Raw genomic sequence first — 16,115 nt, forward strand, 5'->3', positions numbered from 1 at the left:
TATGTTATGAATTATTATTTTAGATTTATCAGGGAATGAAATGTTTCCAATTAGAATTCTACAAAAATAGAAGACAACATTTTGTTTAAATTACGTTATTTATTTTTAGATCATCCCTCTTAGTCCTGCATGCACTGTTAGCACAAAAAGTTGAACTTGATCACAACCTCCTTTGAAGAGATATTAGGTACATAATCACCATCTGAAGAGTTTCTTCATAGATGGCCCAAGATTTCCAGGCCTTGGTAACACTGTCAGTAACCTATACGATGTACAATAGAAAAATTTACTAAATAACCTTTGTTTAATGTAAACAAGGCAGGAGGCAAAACAGGGTATTATAGTAACACTATTTTACAGGGCCCACAAATATGATTATCTATCATGTTTCAACACAACAAGTGTCACAATGACATGCATATTTTCATTAATTGTACAACCCAAAATATAATTACCATATAAATTGTGACTTTAGCACTTCACTGTAACTTCTGTCAATACCTATAAACTTCATAATTAAATGGTAATTGTATATTAATGCAATAATTTATGGAAGTATGTTACCATGAATTATGAAGTAATTCCATAATTTGTGCCCCGTAAAATTAGGTGTAATAATCTTTACACTAGCAACAGTGTAAGCAAGCTAAGGATTTTGGTCCTTACAGATATATACACATATATATACACACAGGTACACACACAATAATGTACAATTAAACCAAAAAGCTATGAATCCACTCATAGCTTATATATTGCACAGACAGGTACATTATGAGAACCTTACATAGTCAATGTGAGTACTACAATGATAATTGGCTGGCTAAGGACACATTTTGAGTTCTATCACGTAAAGAATGTGGCTCATTACTAAAAAAAATAAACCCAAAGACTATACTGTTAGAGAGAAAGTTAAAAAAAAGAATGTGCATGCCCATTTACACCAATGTGAAGCAGGGCTAAAATTCAGTTTGGAATTTGTCATGGCAATCGATTGCTACGGTGGTACTGCCCACTCAACACAGTGCACATCAGTCACTGTTTTGCAAATACCGAGGAACAGAAATAGCTTCTAAAAGACAGTACACAAACGGCTAGTCGTGGAGGACAATGTTTCACCAACAAATCCAACTCACTGTGAGAACTTGTGCTGGCTCTAGGTCTGAACTAAATACAAAGAAGAAAGGAAGGAAAGACAGTAGCAAACTTAGAAGAGAAACAAATTATATCTTAAGCTTTAGCTGATTACAAATCAAAGTCATTACAATAACTTAGGAAAATAATTATCTTTTAAGAAGCAGCATACACACACACAAATATGAATTAAAGCTTCTCTGAGCTTGGTTTCATGGATTAGCCAAAAGGTCCTACTGTGAAATCAAGGATAAAATCGTATTTGGTTTGAGAGGTAACATCATTGCCATTACACCTATCGAATGCTGCAAAAACATTAAGAAATATCTAATATCTCTTAATGGTCTATTTTAAGTACACCTACATCAAAGTAGACTACAACTACATCTAAAAATGAAGATGCTGCAGCGTTCCTTCATCAATAAATACAGCAAACAGAATAATGCTTTCCCATCGTTAAAAATCATTTAAAGAAAATCATGCACAAAGTCACTATCTCCCACCTGTTTTTTCATTGTTTCGCTCAATAAATTTCCTAGAGTGAGCTAACAGAGATTTGCATTAAATTAGAAATTTAGTTGTTTTTTTTTTTAACAGTGGTAAGCATTCTAGAGCCAAGAGTATTCATAATTTTCGACATTTTGTTGTTAATAAATAGCAAAAACTAACTATAAAATAAATCAGAAAACGAATACAACAAAATTAGCAGTAGGTGTAAAATATGCTTCTATACACACGCTACCCGATGTATAGATACAAACATGCTACACAAAACAACTTCTTAGAACGGGCAGCTACAGTTCCTTTCAGGCTGGAAGGTTTGCCTAGTCTGCTCCCCCGAATATCAGTAAATGAAAAGGTAAAGAGGAAAGTGCTGCTGCTTAACATTTCAACTGAAAAAATAAAACAAAAACCCAAGGAAGCTTAAAAGCAATATTTGAGTGATAAGTATCACTTAAAGGAAGAATAGAAAGTGGGTTAGCAAACGCCATTTTGTAAATCAAGTACCAGCATGCTGTGCACAGCGCAGCTTTGCCAACTACCCACACCACACGTTCCTACACACGTACCCATTCACACATATACCAATTTACCCAAGTTCTTTCATATGTAAACAGGTCAGACTTGCTGGTTTGTTTTAAAATCTCTTCAGAATGATTTAAAAGAAAAGACTGAACAAAATGGAAAAAAAAAATGTAAACATTCAGGAGGCCATTGGCATTTTGATTGCTGCCACCTACACGCTACCATGCATTTCAATAAGAAAATCTAATTATGAAGCAATTTTCAGAGAGGGAGGGAGAGAGAGAAAAAAAAGGGTTTCAACCCAATACATGTTAATTAGCTTAAAAAATACTATTTTAGTAAACACTACCAACAGTGGGCACAAATTCAACATTGTTGCAAAAATGACAAAGTTTAAATAAACTGGGACCCATACATGAAAATCAATCACTAACGGGGCTATGTGCACAAGAGAGTAAAAGAAGGTTTCTTTAAAAATATATATATATATATATTATATTAATCAAGAATTTCATTATCATATTAAATTGTTATTCTTAGAAAAGCTGAAGAAAGTTAATGGTGCTCTACACATTTTTATCTTCTATTATTAATTCATTTGATGGTTCCTAAATTGTATTTTTTTCTCACTTACAGTTTTTTTCAATATTTTGTTTGATAAGAATTCTGACCTTAAAAAGTTATAAAATTAGGTGTTTTTTTTTCCTGCTACTTATTAATCCAAAAGAATATAAGCATTTGAGTCCCAGAGAATGTCAAAATGCCTTGCTACCTAAAAGGATGTTAAATTAACAGAAATATCATCAAAGTCATGACATCAGAAATTTTGCAGCTTTTCACACAGGCATTAGAAATGCTTATTTCCTGAAGTTCCTTTGATTGTATCCTGGACTCAAGGATGTGCAACTTTATATCTAGAACCATTATGATAAAGTCAACATCACACAACATTGCACTGAGTGTCCACTCAGTGGGTTCTGAATGGTTCTGTCCAGTTTACAGCAATGCTTCATTTAAAAAGGCTTTTTATCCTCTTGTGGCTGGGTGGAACTGAGGCTTTTTTGACGAAATGCATACAACAGTTCTGTTCCCTTGGTTACTTGCAAGATGCTGTTTATGGTGTGGAGGCAGCATGGTATTTCACAAAGGCGATGGCCGCCAGCTCCTTACAGAACTCTTCCAGCACAATCACACCCTCCAGCAACGTGATGTGCTCAATACTGGGAAGGGAAAGCAGGCAATCAATCAATCGATGCAGGGTATTAGCAGATCATCAAGTTTTGGCAAAAGTTTTAGATAAACAACATGTAAAACGCTGACTTACATAGGGCCTTCAGGTTCCAGACCAAGTAATCGCTTTCTGACTAATAGAAGCTTGGGAGTAAAATCTTGAATACGCTGGATTCGAACCATGAGGTCTCCAACAACCTGTGTCACAGGGACAAAAGGAGCTCAGTCTCTAAACACCTCCATGGGGATTTTCAGGATGAAAAAATACTCCATTTCCTATTACTAAATGAAGACTGTCACTTTTCACTATGCACATAACAATCTTTGAGAAAGGACTCATAGCTATACCTTAAAATACAGAAGTTATATATACCACTTAAAAGAATGAATCTTTATTCTCCACATTCTGTAGTAAAATAATTATTTCTAAACAGTAAATATATAACATTTTTTATTATGTGACACTAATTACACACAATGATATTAAGATGTTAATTGGTCGGATTTATCAATCCTAGAGAACATAACAAAACTGATAACTCACCCTGACGATTACAGAGAAGAGAGATCTACAGCCAGAAGCAAGGTTCACATAAGGGTCCAAAAGGTACTCGTGTATGTGTGGATGAGGGAAGAGAGAAAGTCTAGATAACACTGATGTTACTTGTAAATTGACATCATATGGCTACGGAGAGGGAAAAACCAAAAAGATATTTGACATTATGTATAATGTATATACCTGAGCACTTAATTTACCATTTCCATTTGTCTTCTTAAGAAAAAGGAAAATCTACCATCTCATTCCTCCCGCTACATGCTCTGCTACAAGGAAAATATCTATAACTAAATTAGCTCTAGCTCGCACCACCTTAGTCAAAGTGCATATATCACAGTCCTAAAACTTAAAATAAAAGGTATGCACATAAACATACAGAATAAAATAAATATATAACAAAGCCAGAATGTCTCTGTTTCATGCAGGTGGTTTTATGTAGTTAAAGAGTTCAAGAGGTCATCAAAACTCACCAAAGAGTCATATGTAATATTAATTACAAACAATAGAAGACATTACATGTAAGACCAAAGACAGAAGGGAAAGTATGAAAATCTTTTATAGTAGTCTAGTTTTAGAAATGATAATCCTCGTCTCTTAAATTATTCAACTACTGCCAATTACCAAAAGCATGTATACAACAAAGTCATATACATCACAGAACCCTGTCAACAGAATGAAAGTACTTGGGGGTGGAAATAACTACCATATGCCTCAAAAGTGAACAAGAAGATTCAAAATCATGATTACAAACAGGGATCACCTCCTTTACTGTGCAAGAGCATTAACTCTTCCAAAACAATGTCTGTGTACATCTGTGTATACTTTTTTGTATGTATCACAATTTTACTTGAATTCTGTTTTTTTATATTTAATCTGCTTATTCTTCGTAGGATGCAGCTTGGAGGTGCTTTACAGAGTATGTGTCAAAATCCAAGCAAAATGCATAATGTACAAAAAGAGTTGCTATTATTGTGCCTAGAACTTTCAACAGAAATCTCTCATCCCTTCCAGTTTTCTTCTTCTAAGCAGCCAAAGGCAACTGAGTGGCTGAATCAAAACTGACTTCAGTGAGAAGGTTGGAAAGAACCTAGGTGACTTGGATGAGTGAGGAACAGTGCTCCTCCTGCAGCAGGAGCAAGGGAAAAGTGATTCAGGACCAAGTTGATATTAACAACAGAATCTGAATGTTTTACCCTCATTCACTGAGCAGCTCTTAAGCCCTTGATCATAATGAATACCAATCCAGAAGTGAATATTTGACATTTAAAGGACAGCAAATGCTTGAGCACGTGCCAGAAGATATCAAAGATACTGTTATTTGAACAAAAACTCAAGTCCTGTGCTAAGGTCCAATTTTAGTCTTTTTTGCTTACTACTAGATACATGAACACAGATTTTCTGAAAGAAGAAAAACTACCCCTAAGTCACTCTTATTCAAAATCTAGCCTTAAGCAAGATAAATGAAAGGAGATACGATTCACATTAAACATAGTTTGGGGCTTCCCTGGTGGCGCAGTGGTTGAGAGTCCGCCTGCCGATGCAGGGGACACGGGTTCGTGCCCCGGTCCGGGAAGATCCCACATGCCGTGGAGCGGCTAGTACCGTGAGCCATGGCCGCTGAGCCTGCGCGTCCAGAGCCTGTGCTCCGCAACGGGAGAGGCCACAACAGTGAGAGGCCCGCGTACCACAAAAAAAAAAAAAAAAAGAAAACCATAGTTTGAAGGGCATCTTTTCCTACTTGATAATATTTGCAATACAATAGCCTTCTCCAAGACTCAGTTCAAAACAAACGATGAATTCACATTAAATTGTATTTTAGGCACAAAGGAAACATTTAAAAAAATCTTTAAGAAGAATGCATTTGGTAAAATGTGGACAAAATCATTTAAAATACAACTTAAGTACAGTATTGTATGTGACTTCATTTCAGGTGGTTCAGAGTTTTAGGTCACTAAATTCTGCCATTTACAGGTACTTAAATAAATTGAGAAAACTTGGCTTCAAACAACTATATATTGCCACTTAAACTCTGTATTTTCTCTATATGGTGTTTGTTAGTTGGGTTTTAAGCTTTTTTTGAAGAAGAATCTATATCTTTGGTTGTTTACGAAACTTAAGGCTGAACTCAGATTATATTTTAAAAATTTTGTTTTAGAGTCTTTATTGAATTTGTTACAATATTGCTTCTGTTTTATGTTTTGTTTTTTTGGCCCGGAGGCATGTGGGATCTTAGCTCCCCAACCAGGGATCAAACCAGCACCACCTGCGCCGGAAGGCAAAGTCTTAACCACTGGACCACCAGGGAAGTCCCAGATTATATTTTAATGTTGTGAAAATGAAGATAAATTTCAGCGAGATAGAAACTGTTCCATCATACTCTGAACTGGCCTCTACTTCACTAGTCTCTTTCTTCTATTTTAAAGTAGTAACTTTAAAACAAGCTGGCCTTTTAGAGGGTTGCAAACAGCAACTGTTTGTATCTATTATTTTGAATCCCTCCCATTTGTACCTTATACAGTATTCACCTGAAATAAAAGTTAACCAGATTTTTCTGACACATTAAAGTGCACTTGGCCCATTTTTGATTGAGCTCACCCTAAATACAAGATCTGAATTTTGGAACAATAAACTTTGACTTAAAAGCATACTGAGGGCTTCCCTGGTGGTGCAGTGGTTAAGAATCCGCTGCGAGCCCTGGTCCAGGAAGATCCCACATGCCGTGGAGCAACTAAGCCCGTGTGCCACAACTACTGAAGCCCATGTGCCTAGAGCCTGTGCTCCACTGCAAGAGAAGGCACCGCAATGAGAAGCCCGTGCACCGCAACGAAGACAACAGCAACTAGAGAAAAGTCCACACGCAGCAACGAAGACCCAACGCAGCCAAAAATAAATTAAAAAAAAAAAAAGCATACTGATGGACTTCCCTGGTGGCACAGTGGTTAAGAATCCGCCTGCCAATGCAGGGGACACGGGTTCGAGCCCTGGTCCGGGAAGATCCCACATGCCGCGGAGCAACTAAGCCCGTGCGCCACAACTACTGAGCCTGTGTGCCTAGAGCCCATGCTCCGCAACAAGAGGAGCCCCCGCTCGCCACAACTAGAGAAAGCCCACGTGCAGCAATGAAGACCCAATGCAGCCAAAAAAAGAAGCATACTGATGTCACCTGCAAACTCAATCGCAACCCTTTTATTAAAGGCCAAGTATGTAGATGGTCAAAATAATAAGAAATAAGTCAAATTTTTAAAAATCTCAACAACTTGATAGTCTCTGAAATTTCTTATAACACCTGCATCTAACAAGATTTTATATTTTTTAAGTATTTTAAATTGCTTTTTTTCAGATAATTCTTACAAGCAAATCAAGTAATATCAACTTCACTTTAACAATAAGAAAATGTGACAAACAGCTAAGTTTAGTTGCCCAGATTCAGATTTTTCACCGTCAGAGCAGGACAAGAACTTGGGCTTTTCCCTATATTCTTCCTGGTATTCTTTACATTCTGCTATGGACTTCCGTTTTTACTATCTTTTTAAAATCACTACGGTTAAAAACAATACTAAACACACTATATTTTTCAAAAATTAACATTGTGACAACACAATAGTGTCATGAATACCTGATGTCATAACTTCTCAATTATACATGCAGAAATTACCTACTTTATTAATTATCCATAGTAATGTTTAATCCCAGCCTGGTTACCCTGATTCTATTAGGGGTATATATGTACTAAGAAAATACAAGCAAACATCACCTTCAGCAAAAACATTTAGAAAAGAAAGAAAATGAAATTAAACCAAGCACGCTAGGCACACCAGGACTCATGATTATCTTTGAGATCTGATTATAATGTCCTTATCCAAAAAGGCTTAGAAAAATCAAGGGTTTTAAAGACAGAAGGTTTGAGGCTAGGCTCCACAGCTCACTAAGTCACGTGAACTGAAACTAAGGATTCCTCATTTACACAATAATACAAGGAACTGTCTTGCCTATCATCCAGGATTCTAGGAAGAATAAGTGAGACACTGTGTATGAATCGCTTCTGCCCTGTGAAGAGCTATCTGGTGAACGAAAAAGAACTGTAAGCATTTCGGGATATTCTGTCTCCGACAGAATCCTTTTGTGTCAGCACTCTACAGACTGAAGGGAAAAATGCTCAAGTGTGATGAGGATTCAGAGAGGATCTTTCCACTCAATTCAGAAACTACTTTTTAGGACTTCCCTGGTGGCGCAGTGGTTTGAGAGTCGGCCTGCTGATGCAGGGGACGCGGGTTCGTGCCCCGGTCCCGGAGGATCCTACATGGTGCAGAGCGGCTGGGCTCGTGGGCCGTCACCGCTGGGCCTGCGCGTCCGGAGCCTGTGCTCCGCGGCGGGAGAGGCCGCAGCAGTGAGTGGCCCGCGTACCACAAGAAAAAAGAAAAAAGAAACTGCTTTTTAAAATTTAGATTCTTTGTTAGTGCTTTCAGTCAAAATTTCTAAAGATACTGACTTGATACTGATTGTTAATGTCTCTTCTGTGTTAGTTTAATCAGATCCAAACTATGCCAAGAGAACCAGCACAAAACCACAATATCCCGATGAGCCCCATTACCTGGGAGGTTTACACAGCTGTGATGTATTACAGCATAATACCTTCAGTAGCTGGATTTAAATACTTTGGTTGTTAAGTATTAAAAGCCAACCAACAAACCAGCAAACAATGAAACACTAGAAATTCAGCACATGTTGTTAGGAGGTTAAAAGAAAAAAAGGACTTTACTCTGTCTTTATTGATTACTATCAGAAACAGTGCTGGCTGAAGTCCAACCCAGCGAAACACTTCTTATCATTTCTTTATTTGGCTTTCTGGTTATTGAAGACAGCCTGCTTGTGGAGTAAGTTTCTTTTATAACTCCCTACAGTCACATAAATATTTAACTAAAATGCTAAAATGAACAAGTACTTTAATATACAGTTTTAAATTAATTCTAAATTGGCTAACTCAGTTTCCATGTTGAGGCAAGTTTAATGCCAGATTGTTTTATTTCAAGTGTCCATCCCAGTGTGTAAAACATTTCAAAGCTCTATCGTCACTTTGAATGTCAAGGAGAGACGGAGAGAGGGATTCTATTGATATAATCCCAAATTCAGCTCTCCTGACAATCAACGGGAGAGACAGAGCAACATACCGGCCGATGGTGATTTTTATCTACCTTGGAATAAGTAAATTAACCTTTTTTTAAATTGCACCTCCCCATATGAAAATGAGTATATTCACAAGTTCTTTGTCTGAAGAAGCAGGTTCATCTGATACTGTTCCATAATTTTAGTGAGACCAGAGCTCTCAATATTCGATTTGAAATGACATTTAAGGTCTTCTGAATTAAACCTAACAAGTTTCACTCTACCTGTATCTGTACTAACTGTACTAACTAAAAGGCTTTCTAAGAAAGCACTCTAGGCACTGCCGAAAGGCATTAAGGATATTAAGACAATGACCTACAGTGAGAAGTAAACATACAACTCTGTAACAGCTGTCAGGCCAAATAAAAGTTTTAACATAATGAATGCATCAGAAACCCACCAGTTGTTGGCAATCTAGCTTTATGAAAAAGTCATCTAGTGGAAAAAGAAAACAATAAAACTACTTGACTGAAGACGTAAACTAAGATGTGAGTAGAACTCATGGTGAATGGTAACAAAATAATATGGAAATTAATATTTTAAAACTTATTACTGGGCTTCCCTGGTGGCGCAGTGGTTGAGAATCTGCCTGCCAATGCAGGGGACATGGGTTCGAGCCCTGGTCTGGGAAGATCCCACATGCTGCGGAGCAACTAGGCCCGTGAGCCACAACTACTGAGCCTGCGCATCTGGAGCCTGTGCTCCGCAACAAGAGAGGCTGCGATAGTGAGAGGCCCGCGCACCGCGATGAAGAGTGGCCCCCGCTTGCCGCAACTAGAGAAAGCCCTCGCGCAGAAACGAAGACCCAACACAGCCAAAAAATAAATAAATAAATTTTAAAACAACAAAAAAAACCTTATTACCTGATCAAGAATTCTTCCCATTCTGTCAAATAAAACTTTCAAAAAATGACCTTCAAAGAAAGCTGCTTCTAAATTGCACTTTTCCAATGCTTTTGGAGACCCAGGCCACTCCCATCTTAAGCAGATAGCACAGTAGTCCCGGAACTAGGGAGAAATATTTGGATCATTAAAGAAGAACTGAACAAAAACAAATGGAGATTAAATAGAAATAATTTTCCCAAATAGGCATAGAAATCCGCTTGAATGCTAAGTGTCTGCTAGTGTGAGGTGCCATGGAAGAGTGGAAAAGCATGATCTGGATAACATGCTGACTGGAGAGAGGCACAAGGTCAGGTCACAACCACCGGTCCCAGCACCTCGATGTGAAAGCAGGCAGATTTTAACTTTACCAAAGTACCCCTTTCACTGCTGAGCTTATGTTCTTTCCTTTAGAGGAGTTCAAACTTTTACTTATTCTTGTCACAGATTTAGCAAGTATTTAAAAAGCAAAGCAAGTCTTAGCCACATTTTCAAATCTGTTCTAAAATATATATCATATATAAAATAGATGAACAGATACACAGCACCTGAGAAGGCAAACTTGACTTTGCTACGATGTGTTTACCCAGGCATGTTGCCATAACTGCCAGGAGGAAACAGGGCTGCTCTAAGCGTGGTCCGAAAACTGTTCCCTACCACTGCTCTGAGACGAGTACGAAAACTAAGAGCAAGTTTAGAAACTTCTCTTGCAATTTCACTGAGTAAATTTTACATCTGTTCAATCTATAAAATAATCAGGGCTTGTATTTTGTGTTTTTTCTTTTCTTTCTTTTTATATTTTACAAAAGCATTGGTCAGTGACAGATTGGAAATAAGTGGAAACTGGTCCTCACTACACAGTTTATCAGCAGGATACACAATATGGACTTTTATAAGCACAAGAATATCTCTTATAATAAAAAGAAAAATTTAAAGTCTTCCCTGACATGTAATTTACTTGAATTTAAACAAAAGAAATTTAGAGCACAGTTTTCTTCCATGTTTTCTCCCTTTTCAGATTTTCCTTATTCAATAAAGCAAAATTACCTTATCATCTCTAGTTTACAAATTAACTGAGATTAAAACATATTCTTACACAAAGCACTAACTTCAACTTTTAAAAGAAAAACATATTAAAAAAACCAACTTCTTCAATATCTTGTGAGTTTTAAATGATTTGTCTTTCCATAGAAAATTTTCTTTATAAAACCACACCCCAATATTTAATAAAGCATTTTTATATTAACACTTCTGAAATTCTGAGCCAGAAAGTAATAGTGTAAATTTTTTCTATTCTTTTTGTGTCTTGTCAAATATTTCTGAAACAATCATAACTGTAATCAGAATATGGAAATGAAACTTTACAGAAAGAATCAAAGCAGTTTAAAAATCCAATCAGTACTACTGAGGTTGGTGCTACTTTTATTGCCTCTATTTTATTGTTACATGAATGTATCTGCATTACTCTAGTTATTCACATAGTAATGTGGACTTGAATTCAGGCTTAAAGCATCATGAATTAACGATAAGCGCATGCAAGTTAATTATCAATAAGAGCGCACTTCGACCCAAAGGATTTAAATGAAAATTAAATATATATTTTTCTGACTTGAGACATTTCAAAATTTGGAATTTGGTAAAAATGTAAAATGTTACAGAGGGGAAAGACGACTGAGAAAAGGCCATTTAATTTAATAACTAAGAGGAGACCTCTGAGAAAGTACTTTCAGTGAGGTGGAAAGCTGGGATGCAGGGGATGAAGAGCCAGCACTTGTGAATTACTGATGCGTAAGAACAGTGAAGAGGAAAGGGTATAGCCTGTGGGCTGGGGGCCACGGTGGGCGGTGGGTAGAATTATTTAAAAATCATATTTTAGATCAGCAGGGGAAAGGATATGGGGGACATATAATTTCAAGGGCAGGAAGAAAGGGAAGAAAAGGAGGGGGGCGGTGGGGAAGGGACCATAAAGAAATCTTGAGATAGAGACACACAGTTAGTGAAATGCAAAGTCAGGTCACTGGCAAAAAGTTCAAGTGGTGAGAGTGGAGTTCAGGTCTTGCAGAGAAAGGGAAACCTTTGGAGAAACGACTGTGGGCAATGTGACAATGTGTGTACATTCTTATTAGACTGCGTGTCAAAAACTAGTGACTTCTCTTACCTGCCTATGAGCATCTCGGAGGTAGGTGTCATATCCCGTGCCCTCAACATGGTAGGATGATTTTGCTTCATCCGGTACCAGACAGAGAAAACTTAAATGAAAAAATGCCATAATCAATAATACAAATACTCTAACAATTCAACACCTCTATATGTGTTAAAATACCTAGCAATATCTTCAGTTTAGCCAAGTATTAATGCAAATGGAAACTTGAAAAGTAAAATTGTATATTCGTTAAGTACTTAATCTTGAATCAGTACTACAATTCACTGATTAAATACTCTGTCATTATTTTAAAGGTTTTATTTAAAAATTACTCATTCCACTTAAAGTAGAATCAAGCACAAGAAGACTCGACTCTTTTTACATTACAGGACAACGATCGATTGCCGTGAAATTTGTTAGTCTCAGGAACCTGGCTTTTAAGTAACTGAACCTTAGATTTTCATGCACCCTAAACCGTGCATCTTACACCACATGCAGTCTTCTCTAAAGTCACCTCCCAGCACCAGGCATATCAGTGACAGGATTGCAAAGGAAGGAAAAGAAGAAAATTGCCGGGAAAGGGCACTTAAAAAGAAACAACATAAAAACGCTAAAAAAGAAAAAAAAAAAAAAGGAATAGCCCTCTGCTTAACACATGTGAGTACACGGCTAATAAGTTCAATTTGTCAAACTGGAAATTCTCAGTGTTGTTCCAACTGGGAATTACTTAAAATATTTTACATTAAAAATAAGTAGAGGACCTTGAAGATTTAACCGCTACTACGCTGGAGCTTTTCTCTTTTGTATGGATCGTTGCCCCTAGGCCATCACTAGCTACATAAGCATTTCAAAAAGCTGACATTAAAGATTTTAAAGAAGGGAAGACTGAATTCATAACATATCTCTATAATGATCAAGGAGCAGAGCTATTACATGTTATAAAAATAAGTAAAAGAGATGTAAGTCAAATTAATATAGCAACTCACCTATTTACAATTTTATGGACTTCAGTTTTCCCATCATTTTTGGGGTGGTCTGGAGAAGCAGGAGGTGAGGAACTAAGCCACTCTTGGTTTGACAAAGTGTTATCTGGTGAAATGTCAGTAAACAAAGGATCTTCTTCCAGATCTCTAAGTTTAATTTAATGATGTATAAAAAAAAATTTTATTATAGTTTCTAAACCAAAAGATTCTCTGCTATGTTCTTAGAAAACATTACATGATTTTGCTAATACAAGAATTAAGGAATAATGAATGTATTTATATTTCTTAGAGAAATTAACATTTTATACTAACATCAAACTCAAGGCTATAATGATTTTGTTAGGTTTAATGACTATATACTGCTACTTGTAATTTAAAGGGACAATAAAATCAGGACATCTAAATTTTATTTTTAAAAAACTTTTAAACTGTTAGAGGTATTTTTTTTAAGAATAAGGAAGGGAAATAAGAGGGGAGAAAATTATGATTCTATATGAAATGCTAAACTCACAGAGTTGGATAGAAACTTACACTGCTCCTGCTATTAACCCATTCTCCACTACATCTTTATCTTCTGGGCACACAGGTTTATATTCTGTATAGTTTCTTTCTTCAAGATTTCTTAGGACCAAGTTGTAAAGAATGTGCTCATTGGGTTTTTGCAAAAGATGTTCAAACATTCTTAATGTCATTATGCTTATCTGAAACCCAAAATGATAAAGGGTAACTGAAAAATAGTTTAAACAAGCTATTCTTCTCCACGCTTGCAATTTTCAAAATAAAAAGCCACATAAAAAAAGAGGCTATATTCAAAACATCACAAGTACATCAAAGTCAGTATGTCAAAGAATCTAAGTCCAATTCTAAATCCTTACATAGCTTACCTCATCAGATATGTGATCACAATGTTCAATTAACCTATGTCTTAAAGGATGTCTGCTGATTTCTGCCAGAGTTTCTGGTTCCCTCTGTTCTCCAAGGATGAAAAACACCATTTCTTGAAGCAAAATGTCGGAGGTTACTTGCCGAACAATGCGATGAAGCAGAGCAGTTGATGTCAGAATACCCATCTCAGAACTGGCAAAACGAACAAGTAATTAGTGGGCAAAAATAACATGAACACAGTGATTTTTTTAAGTAAAGAGGCCACTCACGTTTGCATTAATTGAGGTTCCATAACACCAATAAAAAATCTTTCATGAACAGCTTTGGCAAGAGCAACAGCAGCAGTCTAAAACATAGTATAAGTATCATCATCTTTTTTTAAAATGGGAAAGAGATTAATTTATAACATCAGTTAAGTCAGTTTGCACTCTCCATCTGAATTAATGTGAAAAAACAAACTTGCCTACTGACCATCTTGTTGATGGCATATAAACCTAGATTAGACATGAGCTATTGGGTCCTTTACATGTTATCTAAATTTCCAAGAACAAAGACAAACAGGATAAAAATATTACCCCAGTTACTTATTGTATTAACATCTCCCCAAAGAGGAGAAATGGAGGGAGGCCGATGTTACCTTGTGAAGGGTTATGCTATAATACTTAAAGAAACATATGGGCAGAACTTGAACTTCGATTTATTCCAGAGCTGTAATACACACACACACACACACACACACACACACACACACACACACACAAAAAGACGTATATATACACTTTTGGGGGGTTTATTTCATTTAATTTATTTAACTGTGCTATCCTAAGACAATTAAGATATACTTAGGGATATAAACTACTAACTGTGCTATCCTAAGACAATTAAGACATACTCAAAAATATAAATTGAGGATTCAAATTTTACTTAGTTGATATTTACAGTTTTAAGTTATCAGTAAAAAACAACGAAATATTCAAACCTTTTGTGCTTCTTTTATGAGTTGATCACAATAATCAAACCAGGAGAGAAATGAAATTAAGGCTCGTTTTCCTGGAAATGCGGAAGCATCTTCTTTATGACTATATGAGTCCAAGCTATAGGACACAGAAGTAATTTGAAGGCCAAAGTTATCCGAAAGCATTAATCCAGTTCAGTACAAAAGGGGAGATGAAGGCACGTGAATGAACACACAGTATATGATACATTTACACAGGCGATGCTGGATGTCAATCAGAAGAGGGTTTTATAAATAAAAGCCACAGATAAGAGAAAACCTTTTAAATGAAAGTTGTGAATAATTTTCACTCATTAAGTGGAGAGAGACTGAAGCAGAATGGAGCTGCAGCAGAAAAAACATTGAGATAGGTCCTCATATTTCCACCATAAATTTGACCAAGTAACAGAAATGAAAAGTCGGAGGTTCTCAGCCACTAGGATGGAAGGAAAGAAACATAAAGAAGGGACTGCAAGAAGAAATAACCGGTTTGCTGCTCTTCCTGCCTTAAAGTACCACCCAGTAGTAAACTTAACAAGTGGGTCTGGCAGATGTTAACAGAATACAGGGTGGAAAAAAACAAGTAAGAACCAAAGCAGCGTTAAAAATGCACAGAGAAACAATAACAGTTTATTATGTCAAAATGTTAGACTGCTTACAGGTGGTAGGATTATGGGTAATTTTATTTATGCTGCTTTACAGTTTTTAATAACTTATAAATGTTCCTCAATAATCATATGAGAATCAAGGAGGGAGCCCTAAAAGCTGGGGGGGAAGGGGGTGAAACAAAGAGGTTGGAGGCAAGGTTCCACACAGGCAGGCCATGAACTATGAGACTGCCCCAGGGGCAGTGGAGCTGATTTATAAAAGAGAAGATTCCTTCTCTCAGGGTTTTTTGTTTTTTAAAAAATATAGTCAGATGGGATTCCCTGGTGGCGCAGTGGTTGAGAGTCCGCCTGCCGATGCAGGGGACACGGGTTCGCGCCCCGGTCCGGGAGGATCCCACATGCCGCGGAGCGGCTGGGCCCGTGAGCCACGGCCGCTGAGCCTGCGCGTCCGGAGCCTGTGCTCCGCAATGGGAAAGGCCACAGCAGCGAGAGGCCCGCGTACCGCAAAAAAA

The 16,115-nt window shown here is 36.9% G+C and overlaps 1 protein-coding gene across 1 annotated transcript in view; it reads right to left on the bottom strand.

The window, feature by feature from the left end:
* Positions 1-285: 285 nt before the first annotated feature.
* Positions 286-16,115, bottom strand: part of FHIP2A (FHF complex subunit HOOK interacting protein 2A) — a 35,756-nt gene continuing 19,926 nt past the window's right edge. The window contains exons 8-17 of the mRNA XM_007469608.1: positions 14,981-15,095; positions 14,271-14,347; positions 14,001-14,193; positions 13,648-13,817; positions 13,120-13,263; positions 12,149-12,239; positions 9,973-10,116; positions 3,935-4,075; positions 3,485-3,588; positions 286-3,380 (exon numbers count right to left, since the gene is read on the bottom strand). Coding sequence (XP_007469670.1) covers positions 3,275-3,380; positions 3,485-3,588; positions 3,935-4,075; positions 9,973-10,116; positions 12,149-12,239; positions 13,120-13,263; positions 13,648-13,817; positions 14,001-14,193; positions 14,271-14,347; positions 14,981-15,095 — 1,285 coding nt within the window. The 3' untranslated portion in view covers positions 286-3,274. The remainder of the gene's footprint in view (positions 3,381-3,484; positions 3,589-3,934; positions 4,076-9,972; positions 10,117-12,148; positions 12,240-13,119; positions 13,264-13,647; positions 13,818-14,000; positions 14,194-14,270; positions 14,348-14,980; positions 15,096-16,115) is intronic.

The sequence above is a fragment of the Lipotes vexillifer genome, unplaced genomic scaffold (genome assembly GCF_000442215.2).
Source record: "Lipotes vexillifer unplaced genomic scaffold, Lipotes_vexillifer_v1.1 scaffold240, whole genome shotgun sequence".
Classification (NCBI taxonomy): domain Eukaryota; kingdom Metazoa; phylum Chordata; class Mammalia; order Artiodactyla; family Lipotidae; genus Lipotes; species Lipotes vexillifer.